The 15,854-nt window shown below is 38.5% G+C and overlaps 1 protein-coding gene across 1 annotated transcript in view; it reads right to left on the bottom strand.

Annotated features, from left to right (window-relative positions):
• LOC126195465 (dynein axonemal heavy chain 1-like) overlaps positions 1-15,854 on the bottom strand; it is a 963,710-nt gene that overhangs the window by 560,298 nt on the left and 387,558 nt on the right. Inside the window, exon 33 of the mRNA XM_049934091.1 lies at positions 8,895-9,057. Within this exon, the coding sequence (XP_049790048.1) occupies positions 8,895-9,057 (163 nt within the window). The remainder of the gene's footprint in view (positions 1-8,894; positions 9,058-15,854) is intronic.

Genomic DNA, 15,854 nt, shown 5'->3' with positions numbered 1-15,854 from the left:
ACCGACACTGTTTTCAAATTCCTAGGTCTGTGGGTTCAAGATAACCTGAAATGGAATACACATACAGGAAAGGTAAATGCCAGGATTTGTACTGGCTGTTATGCATTGAGTGTACTGAAAACATGTACTAGCCTGAAAACATTAACCAGTGCATACTATGCTTATATACAAGCCCACCTAAAATATGGTGTAATATTCTGGGGAAATGCTCCAACTGCTCTGAGCACATTCAGAATCCAGAAGAGAGCATTAAGGATTATTAATGGGAGCAAACCCAGAGACTCCTGCAAACCCATCTTCAGAAAGTTAGAAATCCTTACACTGCCTTGTCTCTACATTCTTGAGACTCTAAAATTCTTCAGAAAACATATAGTGCCAACTGACCCCAGAGTCGTAAAAAATAATGAAATACATGAACACAACACCAGGAAAAACGCAAACCTGCATGTTATACGTACAAACACTCAACTGTGTAAAAAGGGAGTTTTCCACATGGGCCTCCAACTGTTCGACAATCTTCCCACTAGTATTAAGTCCATTGAAGACAACATAAAATTTAGCAAAGCCGTGAAGTCATATTTGTTGTGTCACTGTTTTTACTCTGTAAATGAATACTTAGGTCAGTAATCTTGCTGTTTGTGCTAAATTGAAAACATTGAGCAATATAATACATTAGAATACTATAGGCTTACATTAATACATGTTAACAATGTTAAATGACATTTTCCGACATCTGCAACACACTGTGTACCATCAGATCACATGGAATAAATAAAATAAATAAATAAATAAATAAAGACCAACCTACAATTACAGCGTCTTTAGTCTCTAAAAATACTGTTCCCATTCTTAACTGCACTATTCACTATTCTTCCCGTTAATCCAGCTTTACTGTTCCCTCTGTACTTGTCATCTCCATACTGAGGTTGGCACAGCACCAAGGCACCATCTTTGATGTACTCTCTCTGGTACCTTGCCCTTGCCCTCTCATCCTAGGGGCTGAGTGACTTGCCTTTCCTTTTCAAACTTTCCCAACCTGTTCCTCCCTCTACCCTGAGAAAGAGACTAGTAGTCCTGAAATTAATAAAATTAATCGTCGGTAAAGCAGATGCCAGACTGAGATTCATTGGAAGAATCCTAAGAAAATGCAGTCTGAAAACAAAGGAAGTAGGTTACAGTACACTTGTTGGCCCACTGCTTGAATGCTGCTCAGCAGTGTGGGATCTGTATCAGATAGGGTTGACAGAAGAGATAGATAAGATCCAATGGAGAGCAGCGCGCTTCGTTACAGGATCATTTAGTAATCGCGAAAGCTTTCGGGGATGACATATAAACTCCAGTGGAAGACTCTGCAAGAGAGATGCTCAGTAGCTCAGTACAGGCTTTTGTTGAAGTTTCGAGAACATACCTTCACCGAGGAGTCAAGCAGTATATTGCTCTCTCCCACATACATATCGCAAAGAGACCATGAGGATAAAATCAGAGTGATTAAAGCCCACACAGAGGCATACTGAAAAACTTTCTTTCCACGAACAATACGAGACTGGAATAGAAGGGAGAACCGATAGAGGTACTGAAGGTATCCTCTGCCACACACTGTCAGGTGGCTTGCAGAGTATGGATGTAGATGTAGAAAGCTAGGTAGTGTGGCATTTTTGCAGTGTCTATCAGCAATACTGTACATTTTGCCTCCTAAGGTAAAGTACTGTCCTGCAATTCTGTCTCACAATGTAATAGTTCTCTCAGCTGAATGTTCCTATGATACAATTAACCTATGTTAAATAAATTTCATAATTTGGTGAGTATCTCATACATTTGAACCCACCTAATTTTGCACACAAATGAGATGATAAAAATGTGTGTCTGCTAAAAACAAATGTCTTACAATATGTATTTAATTATTTGAATCATCTACATTAACAAAACAATGTTGAAATCACTAATGCTCAAGTGACGTCATTTAAAAATTAACATAATCTGGGAGAAGAGATGTAGAAAAAACAGATGAGCATACTATTTGAGAGAAGAAAAGACTAAGTTGAATCCATGATGTATAGGGGGAAAAAAAAAGAGATATTATTTGAACATAGTAGAAAAATCAGATTTCAATTCTCTCATACATTCTGGCAGTTTAGAGTCATGTTGACTTTTTTAAAAATGTGTTTCGAGATAATGGCATAAGAAGTTTTACAACAGCAGAAACACTTTTACCAACTAAGTTCATGAAGCTGATAATCCTCATACCTTGTGGCTCCTAGAGTGTGTTGGGATTTATTCAACAATTTATCATCCTTAAATTTAAACACTACAAGACAAAAAACAAACATTGTTGTAGATACATTGTTTAATCTTTAATCATCTTGGTGGTCTGGTTAGTTACATCTGATATAGTAATAATAACAATAACAATAACAAAGAATTCACTCATATACAAATTTATTTTGCTTAACTGTGATGGATATTCTTAAGCAATGTATTTCAGATATTTATAAAACAATACAAAGTTCAGGATGGGATGACAACAATATGGAAAGAACAGTTTGCGAGTCACCACACAGAGGAGATTTTGAGTCACAAACAGGCACATTGAGGAAGAATAATAGAAATACTTCAGCTTTCAGTTGATGTCAAGCACATTGTATTGGGAAGCATCCTCAGTAACTGGGTGATCCAATTACTCTTGGCCACAGTTTGGCAGTAGTCATGCAGCTAGACAGCTTGTCAGTTGTCATACCCATGAGAAATGTGGCACAGTGGTTGCAGCTGATTTTGTAGATCACATGACTGGTTTCATAGGTGGCCTTATTTTTGACGGGGTAGGAGATGCATGTAACATGACAGGTGTACTTGGTAGTGGGAGGATGAATCAAACAGGTATTGCACCTATGTCTATTGTAGTGATATGACATGTCAGACAAGGGGATGGGAGCAAGGGTGGAATAGTGATGGACAAGGGTACTGCTTGGGGGAGTTGTATCCCACAACTCTTTCCCATTCCAAACCTCTTTTTTACCCCCACTTCCCATCCTACTCAAGTCGGATGCAGTTACACTACTCCTTGTGACAGTGGCCATGTGTGTGCAAGTTGCTGTTGTGTGAGTGTATGAGAGGTCCACTTCTGCAGGAGGACTGTGTTTGAAAGCTATTAATATTGCAAGCATTCTTTTTAATTGTGCCTGTCTGTGAATTAGCACCTCCTCTATGTGATGAGTAGTGATCTACCATTCCCATATTGTTATTGGTCATCATAATTATATAGCCATTTGGTTTTAAACATCAAAAAGAATAATCATAATGAATATATGGCAAAATACATAAAAACACAAAATAATTGTATGTGTACAATGAAGCAAGTCTTACTGAAAGTTGGGTCAACTGTAATCATCACCAGCATTAATTTGTTTCTTCACTGGATGTTGAACTGCCATTAAAGACTTGTAGAAACGATATTGCTCTCGTAGAGTCCCCATGTTTTAAAGATAAAAAATATACTAGATCTTATTCTCCTGTGTGAGAATTGTAGAAGATAACAAAGGCTGAAATGTAAAAGATTCTTGTAAACCTGTTTTAGTTCTGCATGAAGTTTCCGCTCTTTTAAATGCTTCAAATGTACAACTAGATTAAAAATAAGTAAGTTCCAAGACTTCTCTTTACTAGTGAAACCAGGTTATCTAGAGATAGTTCACATTATTTCCAACATATCAACTTTCCTGTTCTTTATCTTTTAATATCTCAGTTCTGGGAAATTCAAAATATTCTTCTGTTGAACATCACTGACAAGTAACTTTTCATTAGTAATTCTGAGTCAGTGAACAATCCTGCTGTAACGAATATATATATATATATATATATATAAAAGCGCTGGCAGGTCGATAGACACACAAACAAACACAAATATACACACAAAATTCAAGCTTTCGCAACAAACTGTTGCCTCATCAGGAAAGAGGGAAGGAGAGGGAAAGACGAAAGGATGTGGGTTTTAAGGGAGAGGGTAAGGAGTCATTCCAATCCCGGGAGCGGAAAGACTTACCTTAGGGGGAAAAAAGGACAGGTATACACTCGCACACACACACATATCCATCCACACATACAGACACAAGCAGACAAGAGCAATTTGTCTGCTTGTGTCTGTATGTGTGGATGGATATGTGTGTGTGTGCGAGTGTATACCTGTCCTTTTTTCCCCCTAAGGTAAGTCTTTCCGCTCCCGGGATTGGAATGACTCCTTACCCTCTCCCTTAAAACCCACATCCTTTCGTCTTTCCCTCTCCTTCCCTCTTTCCTGATGAGGCAACAGTTTGTTGCGAAAGCTTGAATTTTGTGTGTATATTTGTGTTTGTTTGTGTGTCTATCGACCTGCCAGCGCTTTTGTTTGGTAAGTCTCATCATCTTTCTTTTTAGATATATTTTTTCCACGTGGAATGTTTCCCTCTGTTATATATATATATATATATATATATATATATATATATATATATATATATATATATATATATATATATATATATATATATATATATATATATATATATATATCTAAAAAGAAAGATGATGAGACTTACCAAACAAAAGCGCTGGCAGGTCGATAGACACACAAACAAACACAAATATACACACAAAATTCAAGCTTTCGCAACAAACTGTTGCCTCATCAGGAAACAGGGAAGGAGAGGGAAAGACGAAAGGATGTGGGTTTTAAGGGAGAGGGTAAGGAGTCATTCCAATCCCGGGAGCGGAAAGACTTACCTTAGGGGGAAAAAAGGACAGGTATACACTCGCACACACACACATATCCATCCACACATACAGACACAAACTGTTTGTGTCTGTATGTGTGGATGGATATGTGTGTGTGTGCGAGTGTATACCTGTCCTTTTTTCCCCCTAAGGTAAGTCTTTCCGCTCCCGGGATTGGAATGACTCCTTACCCTCTCCCTTAAAACCCACATCCTTTCGTCTTTCCCTCTCCTTCCCTCTTTCCTGATGAGGCAACAGTTTGTTGCGAAAGCTTGAATTTTGTGTGTATATTTGTGTTTGTTTGTGTGTCTATCGACCTGCCAGCGCTTTTGTTTGGTAAGTCTCATCATCTTTCTTTTTAGATATATTTTTTCCACGTGGAATGTTTCCCTCTGTTATATATATATATATATATAGATGAATATAACAGAGGGAAACATTCCACGTGGAAAAAATATATCTAAAAAGAAAGATGCTGAGACTTACCAAACAAAAGCGCTGGCAGGTCGATAGACACACAAACAAACACAAATATACACACAAAATTCAAGCTTTCGCAACAAACTGTTGCCTCATCAGGAAAGAGGGAAGGAGAGGGAAAGACGAAAGGATGTGGGTTTTAAGGGAGAGGGTAAGGAGTCATTCCAATCCCAGGAGCGGAAAGACTTACCTTAGGGGGAAAAAAGGAAAAAAGGAGGAAAAAAGGACAGGTATACACTGGCACACACACACATATCCATCCACACATACAGACACAAGCAGACATATTTGTCTGCTTGTGTCTGTATGTGTGGATGGATATGTGTGTGTGTGCCAGTGTATACCTGTCCTTTTTTCCTCCTTTTTTCCTTTTTTCCCCCTAAGGTAAGTCTTTCCGCTCCTGGGATTGGAATGACTCCTTACCCTCTCCCTTAAAACCCACATCCTTTCGTCTTTCCCTCTCCTTCCCTCTTTCCTGATGAGGCAACAGTTTGTTGCGAAAGCTTGAATTTTGTGTGTATATTTGTGTTTGTTTGTGTGTCTATCGACCTGCCAGCGCTTTTGTTTGGTAAGTCTCAGCATCTTTCTTTTTAGATATATATATATAGATGATGAGACTTACCAAACAAAAGCGCTGGCAGGTCGATAGACACACAAACAAACACAAATATACACACAAAATTCAAGCTTTCGCAACAAACTGTTGCCTCATCAGGAAAGAGGGGAAGGAGAGGGAAAGACGAAAGGATGTGGGTTTTAAGGGAGAGGATAAGGAGTCATTCCAATCCCGGGAGCGGAAAGACTTACCTTAGGGGGAAAAAAGGACAGGTATACACTCGCACACACACACATATCCATCCACACATACAGACACAAGCAGACATATTTGGTCTTTAAATATGTCTGCTTGTGTCTGTATGTGTGGATGGATATGGGTGTGTGTGCGAGTGTATACCTGTCCTTTTTTCCCCCTAAGGTAAGTCTTTCCGCTCCCGGGATTGGAATGACTCCTTATCCTCTCCCTTAAAACCCACATCCTTTCGTCTTTCCCTCTCCTTCCCCTCTTTCCTGATGAGGCAACAGTTTGTTGCGAAAGCTTGAATTTTGTGTGTATATTTGTGTTTGTTTGTGTGTCTATCGACCTGCCAGCGCTTTTGTTTGGTAAGTCTCATCATCTTTCTTTATATATATATATATATATATATATATATATATATATATATATATATATATATATATATATATATAATCCTGTTCACACATGAACCGAGTCAAACTCTATTTGCAAGTGAACTGCTCGAAGAACATGATTTATTACAGGGATATCAAGATGATCAACAGCATACAGGAACATAGCAAATAGACTCACATTTCTATTTTGCTCTTGACATGTATCGGAAAATAAATTTCAGTCTTTGCCATCTGCATTTGTTTCTAGAAAATAAAAGAAATTTCTGCAGAAACATGTTTGACTGTCCTTTAATTCCACATCTAGCAACTGGCTTCTCTTGAAGTTGTATTGTATAAAGTTAGACCATACACAGCAAGTCTTTGTCAATAAAACAATGCTTTAGCATTTGTGTTTGGGCAGTAGCAGACAGCCTCCAGATCAAATTCAGCTACATGGGTTCTTTCTGATGCAGCTTTCATCTTGATGCTGTCTTTCATAGACCATGTGAAACACTTCTGATTTATGTGAGTGTCTTGCTCTGATTGGTGAATTTCTTACTCTGTGGTATTCATATGAGAGAACTTATAGCATCTATCATTCATAACATATTTAGGTACATCGAAGGAAAGGTCAAGTTCTGTATTAAATATGCTGTGATAGTAAGATTCCTTTTCAGAGGCGATATTTTTGCAAGTATTAGATTAGATTAGATCAGTTTTTTGTTCCATAGATCTGTACTGAGGAGATCCTCGTGTTTGTGGACCATGTCACTTTCTTTTTAAGTATCCGAATGTCATACAGTAGATACATTTTTCAAAGATTTAATTCTTGTGGCAAGTAAACTTCCTCTGAATTCTTCCTACCATAATGTGAAGAGAGGTTGGGAAAGGTTTTTATATGGTATCTAATTTTTTTCTTTGGTAAAAGCTGATTTAGCCACTGCTAGTTTGTGCAGTTACTTTTTATGTCTATAAATGATGCTGTGGTCATTCTGTTTGAACAAAACCTGGTGCATGAATGACGTCATCAAATCAAAAATTGCAAGAAAGGAGGATGGACAATCATGAACCTTTTGAGCATCATTGATTAAAAAGTTTATTTGTGAATTTTCTTCTGGTTGAGCCTATTACTTTGCTTCTCCACCTTTTCTAAAAGTGAACTTGACTTACAGCTGCTAGCTGTCTGTATCACCTAATTCCAAAATTCTTCATGAACTTTCAGTCTGTCACCCTCAGTGAAATTCAATCTGCATTTTCTGAAATATTTTGAGCAAATTATTATTATTATTTTCTTTAACTGACCATGCAGAGATATATTTGCCTTTGGAACAAAAATATGGTTTCCTCAATTGATGTTTGCTTTTTCTGTCTCTTTTTTCCATTTTTTCGAGCTGTGCTACTCCTCTAGAAATTATGTTGACATCACAGCAGTAACGACTTGAATAACATATTACTAACAATATATTTATGTATTCATGTATGTAATGCTGTAGACACTGTTTATTGCAAGTGCTGGTACGTTGGGATACAGGTTGCTCCATATTTTTGATGCATATCTCAAAATACAGTGACAAAACAACATATCTGCAGACAAGCTGTTATGCCATTTAAAACTATGGTATTGCAAAGAGAGCAAAAATGATTTGAAAGGCAATATGTTGTTGTGACATTAAACTTTGCCGAGATGCTACACACTGGCTTCAGAGTGGTTAAAGATGAGTTCCAGTGTCTTTTAATTGAAAAGATTGGTTTTCCAAGACTGTGGTGATACGTATTCGCAAAATGGCCAATTTTGTAGATAAAATCAAACAATGTAAACTTCTGGTCGGAATACCAACAACATTAGCAAAAGGACTCACTGTAAAGATGACCCACTGAGTTGCAGACAGGTGCAATGAAAATACAGTTACAGATTAATAGCTTTGGTCAAAGTCTTCTTCAACAAATAAAACACACACACACATTAACACAAACAAGTAAACCTCACACAACATGACTGTAACCACTGGCAGCTCCGACCAGCTATCTGGATGGAGCTGCCAGTGGTAATAGTCATGTGCGCGTGAGGTGTACTTGCTTGTGTGAATGTGTGTTTTCTTTTCTGAAGAAGGCTTTGGCCGAAAGCCATTAATGTGTAACTGTCTTTTCGTTAAGCCCATCTGCAACTCAATGGGTCACCTTTACAGTAAGTAGCAACCTATCCTTTTCCTAATATCATTAATTTTGTAGATACATATTCATGACTTTAAACATGCAATTCATCATGTTTTTCAATGCTATAGAGAAGGAAACTTTCATGGCTGTGGAATGAACTGAGGACTACATTAAGAAAGAAATAAGCAAGTCAAAAGACATTGCACTAACAGTAAACTATACTGATACACATAGCACAAATTACTACATACAGCAACTAGGTAACTGTGTTTGAAATATAATGCTTTATGTTTGTCACAGGACATTAATATGCTCTAACTTATTTAAATGACAATACACAGATTACATACTTGTAATCATAAACAAGTCCTTCATGAGGGAAAGCTGGTACGTGGCCATGATGCCTAATATGCCTTCGCAGCCAATCAGAAAATTTTGTCCGGGATGCACCGTCACATGTTGCTCCCACACTCCAAACAATTGAGAACAGAATCCACGGCACAAGGAGAACAGCTAAGAATAATATTACTAGTCAGTCTAGTACCACAATGTATATTGCAATGTTTATTCTAATAGTTACCAAAACATTTTAATACTAAAGATTAATATTAAGGCACTCAGTCCCATAATGGGTGACCAAAAAGTTTCCATTCAAATGCCGTACAGAACAGATTGATCTGCCGATCCTGCAAAATCACTGTAGGCATACACTGTCTCCTACTGTGTCAGGAAGTCCATAACTGCTGCACATCCTCATCCAAAAAGAATCGTCAACCTTTCAAGGCCTTTTTCAAGGCACCAAAGGTGTAATAATCGCATGAGCAGAAATCAGGGCTAGGGTGTGAGTACTCAAGTGTCTCCCACTTGAGTTGGTGTAACTTCAGCATTACAACATTTGTGATGTGGGGATTGACGTTATCATGACGCAGCAGCATCCCTTGTCGCAGTTATCCCAAATGTTTCACCTTAATTGCACGCCGTAACTTCTCCAGTGATGTGCAGTACTGTTCCCCAGTGATGGACACATCAGGTTCCTTCAAAACAATATGCAATGGGCCCTGGGACTCAAAGAACAAGATGAGCATCACCCTTCTAGCAGGAAACGGATGGGGCGATGGTTGACGCCACTGCATTGTTGATGCTTTCAACTCCAGTTTCCAGTGGTTGGATGAGGCTGGCCTTCCAGACTGGCATCTTGCATTAGTTGTGAGCAGCACTCAACTTGAACAATTCCACAATGGTGGTTTTTGGCAGACATGTGCCCCAAAACATATTCTTCATTCTCCGATACATGTCTACTGATGTTTACCCACAAGCAGCCAAGAAATAATAACAGAACACTGGTTCTGTTTAGATGAATGTGGTAATAATGTTGCCATAGTTAAAATTTCCACATTTATTGCAAGCATGTCAGAAAGACACAAATACCACTCTACTCCCTTGTCTACGTACCGGTACTTATATATCCAGATCGGAGTTGCACTACATGGCACCAGGGCTGCACCAATGCTTCCAAATGGAAACTTTTTGATTGACCTTTATAGCTTTCTATAAATCCACACAATCATAAGCAGTATCCTACGCACAAGCTCAAAATGATAATTTACTTGTTTATGAGATTATCAGTTACATATGCATCCCCCCCCCACCCCCCCCCCCCCCCCCACCCCTCCGAACCATGGACCTTACCATTAGTGGGGAGGCTTGCATGCCTCAGAGATACAGATAACCATATCGTAGGTGCAACCACAATTGAGGGGTATCTGCTGAGAGGCCAGAAAAACATGTGGTTCCTGAAGAGGGGCAGCAATCTTTACAGTTGTTGCAGGGGCAATAGTCTGGATGATTGAGTGATCTGGCCTTGTAACACAAACCAAAATGGCCTTGCTGTGCTGGTACTACGAATGGCTGAAAGCAAGGGAAATCTACAATCGTAATTTTTTTCCGAGGGCATGCAGCTCTACTGTATGGTTAAATGAAAATGACATCCTCCTGGGTAAAATATTCCGGAGGTAAAATAGTCCCCCATTTGGATCTCCAGGTGAGGACTACTCACGAGGATGTCATTATCAGGAGAAACAAAACTAGTGTTCTACAGATCAGAGTGTGGAAATGTCAGATCCCTTAATCAGGTTGGTAGGTTAGAAATTTTAAAAAGTGAAATTGATAGGTTAAACTTAGATGCAGTGGGAATTAGTGAAGTTCTGTGGGAAGAACAGGATCTCTGATCACGTGAATGCATGATTATATATAATCAAATAGGAGTAATGCAGGAATAGGTTTAATAAAAAATAAAAAAATAGGAGCACAGAGAAGCTACTATGGAGAGCTTAGTGAACACATTATTGTAGCCAAGATAGACACAAAGCCCACACCCGCCACAGTTGTGCAAGTTTACATGCCAACTAGTTCCCCAGACGATGAAGTGATCGAAGAAATGTATGATGAGATAAAAGAAATTATTCAAATAGTTCAGGGAGATGAAAATTTAATAGTCATGGGGGACTAGAATTTGATAGTAGAAAAAGGACTAGAAGGGGAAGTAGTAGGTGGATATGGACTGGGAGAAAGGAATGAAAGAGAAAGCCATCTGGTAGAATTTTGCACAGATCATAATTTAATCATAGCTAACACTGGGTTTAAGAATCATGAAAGAAGGGTGTATACATGGAAGAGACCTGGAGACACCGGAAGATTTCAGATTGATTATATAATGGTAAGACAGAGATTTCAGAACCAGGTTTTAAATTGTAAGACATTTTCAGGGGCAAACGTGGACTTGACCACAATTTATTGGTTATGAACTGTAGATTAAAACTGAAGAAACTGCAAAAAGGTAGGAATATAAGGAGTTGGGACATGGATAAACTGAAGGAGCCCGAAGTTGTAGAGTGTTTCAGAGGGAACATAACGGAATGATTGACAGGAACAGGGGAAAGGAATGCAGTACAAGAAAAATGGGAGGCTTTGAGAGATGAAACAGTGAAGGCAGCAGAGGATCAAGCAGGTAAAAGGTCAAGAGGTAGAAGAAAACTGTGGGTAACACAAGAAATATTGAATTTAATTGATGAAAGAATAAAATATAAAAACACAGTAAATGAAGCAGGCAAGAGGAAGTACAAATTTTTTAAAAAAGAGATCAACAAGAAGTTCAAAATGAATTAGACAGAGCACTGAAAAGCCTAAGTCGAAACAAGGCCCCGGGAGTAGCCAACATTCTGTTGGAACTACTGATAACCTTGTGAGACCCAACCATGACAAAACTATTTCATATGGTGAGCAAGATGTATTAGACAGACGAAATACCCTCAGACTCCAAGAAGAATATATTAATTCCAATTCCAAGGAAAGCAGGTGGTGACACATGTGAAAATTACCGAACTATCAGTTTTACAGAAGAATGGAAAAACTGGTAGAAGCCAACCTCGGGGAAGATCTGTTTGGATTCCAGAGAAATGCAGGAACATGTAAGGTGATACAGACCCTACAACTTCTCATAGAAGGTACGTTAAGGAAAGGCAAACCTACGTTTCTAGCATTTGTAGACATAGAGAAAGCTTTTGACAATATTGACTTTCAAATTCTAAATGTGCAAGGGGTAAAATGCAGGAAGCGAAAGTTTATTTACAATTTGTACAGAAACCAGATGGCAGTTATAAGAGTCGAGGGACATGAAAGGGAAGCAGCGGTTGGGAAGGGAGTGTGACAGGGTTGTAGACTATCTCGATGTTATTCAATCTGTATACTGAGCAAGCAGTAAAGGAAACAAAAGAAAATTTCAGAATAGGTATGAAAATCCATGAAGAAGAAATAAAAACTTTCGAGGTTCGCCGATGACATTGTAATTGTGTCAGAGACAGCAAAGGACTTGGAAGAGCAGTTGAACGGAATGGAGAGTGTCTTGAAAGGAGGATATAAGATGAACATCAACAAAAGCAAAATGAGGATAATGGAATGTAGTCGAATTAAGTCGGGTGATGCTGAGGGAATTAGATTAGGAAATGAGACACTTAAAGTAGTAAAGGAGTTTTGCTATTTGGGGAGCAAAATAACTGATGATGGTCAAAGTAGAGAGGATATAATATGTAGACTGGCAGTGGCAAGGAAAGCGTTTCTGAGGAAGAGAAATTTGTTAACATCGAGTATAGATTTAAGTGTCAGGAAGTCCTTTCTGAAAGTATTTGTATGGAGTGTAACCATGTACGGAAGTGAAACGTGGACAATAATCAGTTTAGACAGGAACAGAATAGAAGCTTTCGAAATGTGGTGGTACAGAAGAATGCTGAAGATTAGATGGGTAGATCACACAACTAATGAGGAGGTACTGAATAAAATAGAGGAAAAGGGAACTTCGTGGCACAACCTGACTAGAAAAAGGGATCGGTTGGCAGGACACTTCTGAGGCATCAAGGGATTACCAGTTTTGTACTGGAGGGGCATGGAGGGATAAAAATCCTAAAGGGAGACCAAGAGATGAATACAGTAAGGAGATTCAGAAGGATGTAGGTTGCAGCAGTTACCTGGAGATGAAGAGGCTTGTGAAGATATAGTAGTAGCATCGAACCAGTCTTTGGATTGAAGACAACAACACATGCATCATACACAATTAATCATGTGAGATGGTATTTTTGGTGTGTTCGCAAGCATATACACTGGAATGCCCCTCAATGGAGGACTATTCTCTTCATATGTGAACTATGGAATTTTGGATGGGGAACAGTGATAACAACTTGGCTGAGAACTGTGATGAGTGCGGGGTGGTAAATGTCGAGCAGGCAGCAAATTTCGTAGTGCAGTCACTTTTTATGAACATCTACCTTGTTTAAACTGCAGTTTGCCTGAATCCTTTTGTACTCGGAATAGAACTGACTTCAAAATTGGAAAAATACTCAGCAATAGCATTCATTTCTACAGGAGCTGCTGAAAGTCTAGATCAGGGTCAGTGTCATACCAATGCGTTTTTTGCAGCAATGTTGTCAATACTCACCATGAGGTGTGGTGAGAATGATGTGGGATGTGTTAGCCACAGGTCCTACACAGCCAATGAGAGAATGGCAGGCAGATGATATGTTTGGAAGTAACAGACATTGTAACATCCTCACATCTGTACAGAAGCAAAATCCACTGGGTGTTCAGGAGAAAAAAATGTTGTGTTCCCCAGGTCCCATTGTAGCCATAACCTCAGAAATTGAAACATATTCAGAAGAAACTGCCAAATATTTGTGAAACCAAAGATGTAAGTTTCACAGTTGTTCAGTTAGAATGATGAATAATCAAGTGGTGATACCAAAGATGACAGGCTAAGTAAACAGAAAGGCAGTGAAGATAAAAATTAAACACTTTTTTGTGTTTGTTTTATTTCTCCTTCTATTATCAAAATGTAGACAATCAATAAGCATCATATTGTTAGAACAGGCATTTTGTTAACTTTTCAGGTAGATGTCTTACATCAATAAAAGTTTATAATTTTGATTAGTCAGAAGATATTAAAAAGAAAGTTTTTCACAAGGAGTGTCTTAAAAAAAGAGGAGTTTCTTATATTCAGGTTCATCTTGTACTTGGGCAAATATGATATTTGTATGAGTTGACCAGTTACAACTGTGACCCACTGATATTATAATCATCGGATACTCCTTTTATTTCACAAAGTTCAAAATGCAATGTTTCTGACCATTTAAAGCAATCTGTCATTGCACCACTTTGAAATCTTATCAAGCTCTGACTGAATATTTGCACAGCTTCTTTCAGACAGTGCCTCAGTATAGACAGATACACCATCCGTGAAAAGTCTGAGGATACCTTTAATAATGCTGGAAGGTCATTAATATACAACATGAAAACCAAGAGTCTGAATAAATTTATCTGGGGTACACTTGTAGGGAAGCAGCCTACTCACGCTATAGTAAATTCACATCAGTTTCAATTGTGTGCCAGTCAGTCTGCTGTAACTAGCTCTGACGTCATAAATGTTGCGCAATACCTTAAAAATCAAGCAAATGAACTAAAACTTTCCTAGTATGTCAGAAGTAATGCTAAAGTAATGTGTGTTAAATATCAGTTTGATAACTTCAGCCATTTCCGAAATTTGGACGTTTTTCTATGAAAATAATTGGCGCAACAGCAAAGAGCTAGAGACTTCAAAATTTATATTTAAATTCATCTTTCATAATGATTTAATAAAAACTGTACTTTGGATTTCACAAATTAAGATTTTAGTGGAAATTCATGATTTTCTGGTTTTCGTCTCAAAACTGAAGGAAGCAAGATAGATTAAGTAGGTTAGTAATTAAGGCTAGGATGTTTAGATTTAAATAGGTTGGAGGTCTGCTATGATTATGAAGATGTGTGAAGTTTCTTTTGAATACCTATAAAATTCTAGCAATAGCGGATCTCACAAGGGACAGTTCAGAGCTCATCTGCTGCGTGCAGTGCAATTAAATTAATTCTCTCGCCCACAATACCTAACTTATCCACGTCAAAATTTTATTATCAATACTTTCCTGCGTGCTGAATGCACAGTTAAATTAAGAGCTTCATCGGCCATCAGCAAGAGAAGCTATAATTTATTATATGACTTGAAGAGGTGCGTTACTAGCACAGCGGCTAGTCGGGACAGCCGATTTGATCAAGCGTTCCCTCAGCGGTCCGCGCCGCGGCTTTATATATAAGAGCACTGTGCGAGGAAGCAAGGCCCCAGTTCTCTCCAGACGCTGAATGACACGCCATCTGTGTCGGGAATCGCGTCGCGCCAGTATCAGTGCTACTAACAGCCTCGGGTGCCGTATTCTGTTACTCGAGAAGCGCGTAACCAGGAAAACGTTTCAAGTAGAGTGTTAATTCTGGAATGATTTGCATTATCTAGCCTCAGTGTGCGTATTGTCGTATTTTCACGTGCCGTCGCGGGACAGACATTCTACCAATAATTTAGCGTGGCGTTTGATGAAATACTCTCATCAAATTATGGCGAGCATTCATTTCAACATTTAATTCGGACATTTATAGTTGCATCAGCGCAATAGACTCTGAACTGCTCTATTAGATAGGTTGTAGGGATACTTGAGTTGTTTAATTGTGAATTTCAGAATATACTCAACTATTTTGGAAAATCGTTTTTGATTAGAAATCCCGGACAATCTCCTAATTCCTCAGAGCTATAAGCTGCAGCTATAACTATATTCTCAAATGAAGTGGGCACTAGGAACTCTATTTATAGGCTTCAAGTTTTGTTGAATCGCTTTCTGGGGGCCTACAAAGTAAATAGAGCGCCAGTGTTGAGAACGGCGAAAGACAGCATTAACAGCAAACTAAAA

This window comes from Schistocerca nitens, chromosome 7 (assembly GCF_023898315.1).
Source record: "Schistocerca nitens isolate TAMUIC-IGC-003100 chromosome 7, iqSchNite1.1, whole genome shotgun sequence".
NCBI classification, from domain to species: Eukaryota; Metazoa; Arthropoda; class Insecta; order Orthoptera; family Acrididae; genus Schistocerca; species Schistocerca nitens.
The sequence above is the reverse complement of the archived record's forward strand: the minus strand, read 5'-3'. Positions and strand labels throughout refer to the sequence as shown.